The following is a 6,218-nucleotide window of genomic DNA, read 5'->3' as shown; positions in this document are numbered from 1 at the left end:
TCTTGGAGCTAGCTAAATGCTGAAGTACAATAGAAGAAAAAAATGTGTTAAATTCAATTCAATTCAATGTCGTTTGATGTCGTTGTTTTCTTATTATTGAGAAAGTATCTCCATCTTTTCACTAGGAACAACACCAGGCTGTATCACACGATAAAAAAAAAAATGAATTCCATAGTAATATGCATTAACCTGCCTGTCAGGTAGAAATGCTCATTTCAGGAACGCTGTTCTGGGTCACTCTGGCCAGATGTATGGTCTAGAAATGCCTGTATTTATGTAAAGGCAGAAGTCAGGCAACAGGTGACAATTTGGTTAAAGGGTGGGGTTATTTTTCTAACTTTTTACTGTAATAATATTAAAATACTTTAATGCACGTGACAAAGATACTGCTGCATTATTTATTTATTTTTTTTAATCTAATGATAATCCTTATATTGGAGGCACAAATGTAAGTTTTCAAACAACCCTAGTTTCATAGTTTTCTGTTTTTTAAGGAAATGTAACGATAGATAGATAGATAGATAGATAGATAGATAGATAGATAGATAGATAGATAGATAGATAGATAGATAGATAGATAGATAGATAGATATTGTGCAAAAGAGAATTCTAGCAATTAGTGGTGAAAATGGCAAATAAATTATAACTCTAGGGGGGGAAAATACTTATGATTTTACTGTTGTCTCTTTCCTTTTGTATAAAATGATTTTATTCATACAATAGTACTTTTACAAATTAGCACAATTAAAAACATAAACAGAACTCAAACGTGTTTTTAAAGAAGTGTTTTGTGACCCGGATGTGTGACGTCATATTTCAGGGACTGCGCTGTTTAGGGTCATGAGTGTTCAGTGACCGGTGTAGGTTTCCTAAACTCCGCCAAATCAAACTGCGACTCCGTTTTCACAATGTTGGCTTGTAATCGCAGTTTGACCAGCACTGTGGCGTCTGCGCTCCGTGTTGTGCGCAGTAACCAGGTAAAAAACAAAACCTGTCCCTGTGCTGCATTTCAGGGGGTCGATCTTTAGCTTAATGCTAGCGGCTCGTTTGCAGAAGCCATGCTGGCTGCTGAACCTAAACTTCATCACCGTTCCTCTTCTCTACCTCCTCAGGCTGCTGGCTCAGGACAGCTGCAGAGACCTCTGTCTACGCAAACTGACGGAGAGGTCCGCATCGTAAAGATACTGAGGGAGAAGTTCCCTTCTGCCTCGTCGCTCAAAGTTGTGGATATTTCAGGTAAACGCTGATGGTGTCATTAAATGCGCTGAAGTGATCATGAATGCACTTCTTGAGAAACATGTTTAATGTTTCAAATTTGATCCACTGTGTAGCTACCACATAAAAAAATTCATGGCAGTCACTGACAGCGCTAAAAAAAACCCATATCGCACAAGTTTACAAGATTAATAGTTTTCCTCTAGGACCCCTCTCTTGCCCCCTTTTGCAGCACCTTTGTTTCTTTTTGCTAGAAGTAAGGATCAGCTCTCCATGACCTGCTCCTCTCTAATTTTAAGCATGTCGAGCCAGCTGGGGATGTACTCCATGGCAAGCTTAATGGATTAACCAGTTTTCAGTCTTAAAGGTGGTGTTTTGTTTTTTGTTTGTTTGCTTAGTCCTAACCTCATGCCAAGTCTGTGATGGAATGACAGAATTGTAACTGACAGAACAAAGATTAGAGGATTTGTGGCCCATCTATTACCATTAATATTCAATCAATCAAATGAATTTCACTTTGATTTGGCTGCACGCTGGTATCTCCTCCCTCATTAGGCTATGAGACAATGCCTGAGTTGGCTGCACTGATTACTCTTTAATGTCATCACCCTCTTAAAATAGCTTAAGTCAAGATAAGATAAGATAAGATAAGATAGTGTTTATTTGTCACATGCACAGTTATACACAGTACAATGCACAGTGAAATGTATTTTGTACCTGCAACCATATATACACACACATATAAATAAGAAGAATAAAAATTAAAAAAAGTAATTCACACTATACACTATACTCTATATACTATACACTATACACACTTTTTAAATTATAATATTTACATTGTGCAATAATGGTCCAGTTAGGGCTCAGAGTTGAGCAGACGGATGGCTTGTGGGTAAAAACTCTTCTTCAACCTTTCAGTCTTAGCCCTCAGGCAGCGGTAACGCCGGCCTGATGGGAGCAGGGAGAAGAGAGAGTGTCCGGGGTGGCTGGGCTGTTTTAGGATCTTCATGGCCCTCAGCCTGCACTGATTGGTGTAAATGTCCTGCAGGTTGGGGAGGGTGGTTCTGATGGTCCGTTCAGCTGAACGAACCACCCTTTTTAGGGCCATGAAGTCCTGCTTGGTGCAGTTTCCCATCCAGTCATCATATTTTCAATGTTTGGTTCAATTTTTCATCTTTTCAGAAAAAAATTACATAGGCTGTTATTTTAATATGAGGGTAATGCTGTACTGTATATGGATCAGTTTTAAAGTTTTATAACTTTAGCCATTGGTAAAAAAATACATTAACTTTCTGTGTTATTACTCTGTTTTTTGCAGCAATAGTGTTGCCTTTTGCAGTTTTTTTTAATTTTATTTTTTTATGTTACAGTAGATATCTTTCTCATCCATTCCTCTGACAGTGTCTAACTGAAAGACTCAAATGGCACATCAAACACCACCTTTTATGTGTGTGTGTGTGTGCACAGATCCCGAGGTAGAAATTTCTTAGTTAGTGACTTAGTTATGAAATTGGGTTAACTGAGTACCTTCATGATAAATGGGAGTTTTAGGTTTACAAATTCTGCTAATGCAAAGAAGTCCCAAAGCAGCCTTTGTGTTTATTCCTGTGGATGTAATCCAGTTCATCATAAACAAAGCAGATGGTCATAAGATACTCTGTTTCTGTGTTCCTGTGCTGTTATTAGGTGGCTGTGGGGCCATGTATGAGATCCACATAGAATCCAGTGAGTTCAAAGGAAAAAGGACTGTTCAGCAACACCAGTTAGTCAATCAGGTAAACCCCCCTAGCCCACTATATCACCTGTGATGGCACAACCCCAATTGTAAAACAGTTGGGACACTGTGTATAACGTAAATAAAAACATAAAGCAAGGACTTGCAAATCTTGTAAATTCATGTTTTATTCGTGATTGAACAAAGAACACATACCAAATGTTTAAACAGAAAATTTACCATTTTAAGAAAAATACTAGCTCATTTTGAATTGGCAACACATCTCAAAAAGGGATAGGGCGACAAAAGGCTGGAAAAGCAAGTGTTACTAAAGAAACAGCTGGAGGAACATTTCACAGCTAATTAGGCTAACTGGCAACAGATCAGTAACAAGACTGGAGCATCTTAGAGAAGCAGAGTTTCTCAGAATTAAAGATAAGCAGAGGTTCATCTGTCTGCAAAAAATAAACTCTACAAATTGTGGAACAATTTCAGAATAAATCAGTGTAAAATGTAAAATTGTGAAGACTTTAAATACCTCATCATCTACTGTAGATAATATTAAAAGATTGAGAGAATGTGGAGAAATCTCTGTGTGCTGTGGACAAGGCTAAAAATGGGTTCTGAATGCCTGTGATCTTTGGGATCTCAGATGGCCCTGAATTAAAATCAGGAATGATTCTCTCATGGAAATTACTGCATAGGCTCCAGAACAATTGCAGAAGTCATTGTCTGTGAACACAATTCAGCTTGGCATCCATAAATGCAGCTCTATCGTGCAAAGAAGAAGCCATGTGGACACGATCCAGAAAAACTGCCATTTTCTCTGAGCCAAAGTTCATTTAAAATGGACAGAGGCAAAGTGGAAAACTGATCTGCGATCACGCAAGTTAAAATGGGACATTCTTTTAGGAAAGCGTGGATGTCGCATCCTCAAGACTAAAGAGGCGTGGGACCATCTGGCTGTTAATAAGCATTCAGTCAATAGTCTGGTATGGGGTGCATTAGTGCCTATGGAATTAAAAGACGCATTGCTACCATCAAAATAAAAATTACCCTTTGTTTTTCTTTTTTTATAAAATGGTAAATTTTCTCATTTTAAATATTTGATATATTTTGTGTCCAACTTTTTTTGGATTTAGGGTTGTATAAAAAATATATGTATAATTATATGTTATATTTAGTAATGGTACTGAAGCCTGCACGTGCTTGTTGATTTTAAAGACTGTCCTGTTGACTTAATTTAACAAAAACTTGTAGATGTTTATATTAGTCGCATTTGAATTTGAATCACTAGTACTGGGTCTGTTTTATCCTCTACAGGCACTCAAAGACGAGATTCAAAATATGCACGGGCTGCGAATATTCACGGATGTCCCAAAACATTAGAGAAAAGACCTTGCATTTCTGACCCACACACTTCTCCTTTGTTCACTCTATCTGGTATGAATGTACACCTGTATAAAGGATATTAAGTAATAAATGAATTCTGTGACAGATGTTAATGCAGCAGTGGCAGAAACGCACAGTACCATATCTGTGCCAATTACACACTGACAGTGTGAAATGTGTAATACATGTATGATTACTCTGTCTTTATCACAAGTGAGTTATCATGTACTCTCAGATAATATATTAAACCAATGAAAGCTGTGATACGCACAAAATGGCTTGGTAACATGTTAGCAAAGTGTCAAGTCATGTAGGCTCTTCCCAGTGTGGGATGTCCTCAGGGTTGATGGTGATGCTGGCGTAATAGTAAGAAGTCCAATAAGTTATAAAAATATGAATCACTAATGGTGAAGAATAGCTACAGACTCTATTTTGAAGTGGGGATGGATCTGTTTATGGAGCATTACTTTGCAATGTCATTAACACTGACCACACTCTGTTACTGTGTAGCTTAAGATGATTGATTTCTAAATTAGTTCCTGGCATTGGATTGTACTTTGCTCCTGTGTTTATGCTACCTATGAATTTATAATGTACCTTGCAATAAAAGGAAGCTACATTAGCTGACTACTTTTTGTTGTTGTTTTTTTTAAGTTAAAAAATGCATTTATATTAAAATCTACTCACTATTACTGAACAAAAAAGTGAATTAAAAATTTGACAACGCTCTAAAATTCAATATCGGTGCTGATCTTAGACCCTGGGTCAAATGATCCTCAACATGCATGCAGGGGTAAAGGTCCTTTTCACAGGAGCCTCTTTTTTTTTTTCTTTTTTCAGGAGTAGTATAGGTGTTTATCATTAAATTAAGCTCCTGCTCTGTTGTGTGGCAGTTGAGATGCAACAGCCATCTAAACAGAGCCCTCATAAATATTACTGATTGCACCTTAATTTACCCTCTGATGAAATGCTAACATTTCAGCCAGCCATAAATACCTGTATGGTGAAATATTCTTTTCACTATTTGAATTTTGGGATATTATATCAAAAATTTAAGTTAGGTATCTCAAAATTTCAACTGAACATTAAATTTTGACTTATATGGTAAATGGACTAGCTCTTATATAGCGCTTTTCTACTCAGTCAGAGCACTCAAAGCGCTTACACAACACGTTTTTTTTACATTTACTCATGCACTCACATTCATACAAGCACTTCCATGTTTCTACTAAGTGCTTTTTTAATTAACTAACATTCACACACATTCATACTCCGACAGGATGGCCAGAGAGCAACTTGGGGTTAAGTATCTTGCCCAAGGATACATTGGCATGTAGCCTGGAGTAGCCAGGAATCGAACCGCTGACCTTCCGATCAGTAGGTGACCTGCTCTACCTACTGAGCTACAGATGGCAAAAAAAAAAAAAGTTTTTGTTTTTTTTCAGGAGAAAAAAAAAAAGCCAGGCAAAATTTTGGATTATTATCTCAAAATTACAAGTTGGGGATCTCAAAATTTTGACTTGCAGATGGCAAAAAATGTTCAATCCAGAATTTTGAGATATCTAAAATTTTGACTTCCAGGTGCAATATTTTTCCCCATTGGCAGAAACAAGCTTCCATACACAAGGCTTTCAAACTGTTGCTATTTATAAAATTAGATTTATTTGAACAGTTTCAATTAATAATAATAATTCGAAGGTGTTTTATTTTGAATGTTTTCAATATTCTTTAACAGTTTTGTTAGTTTATTATTACAGAGATTTGTGGGGTTTAGAAATATAAAATTATAATTATTTAAATACACGGAAAATGTATTCAAGCTAAAAAAAAAAAAAAAAAAGTTTTATAGGCTAGATGGATACATTATTTTAAACAGAAATGATGCACTCGGACA

The 6,218-nt window shown here is 36.5% G+C and overlaps 1 protein-coding gene across 1 annotated transcript; it reads left to right on the top strand.

Annotated features, from left to right (window-relative positions):
- The first annotated feature begins 824 nt into the window (after positions 1 to 824).
- On the top strand, positions 825 to 4,933 carry bola3 (bolA family member 3). Its single transcript, XM_030724250.1, has 4 exons — positions 825 to 977; positions 1,113 to 1,236; positions 2,905 to 2,993; positions 4,256 to 4,933. Exons 1-4 carry the CDS (start codon positions 909 to 911, stop codon positions 4,319 to 4,321), a joined length of 348 nt encoding a protein of 115 aa, XP_030580110.1. The 5' UTR covers positions 825 to 908; the 3' UTR covers positions 4,322 to 4,933.
- Positions 4,934 to 6,218: the final 1,285 nt, after the last annotated feature.

This window comes from Archocentrus centrarchus, chromosome 3 (assembly GCF_007364275.1).
Source record: "Archocentrus centrarchus isolate MPI-CPG fArcCen1 chromosome 3, fArcCen1, whole genome shotgun sequence".
Classification (NCBI taxonomy): Eukaryota; Metazoa; Chordata; class Actinopteri; order Cichliformes; family Cichlidae; genus Archocentrus; species Archocentrus centrarchus.
Note: the sequence above shows the minus strand (reverse complement) of the source record. Positions and strands in the feature narration are given on the sequence as shown.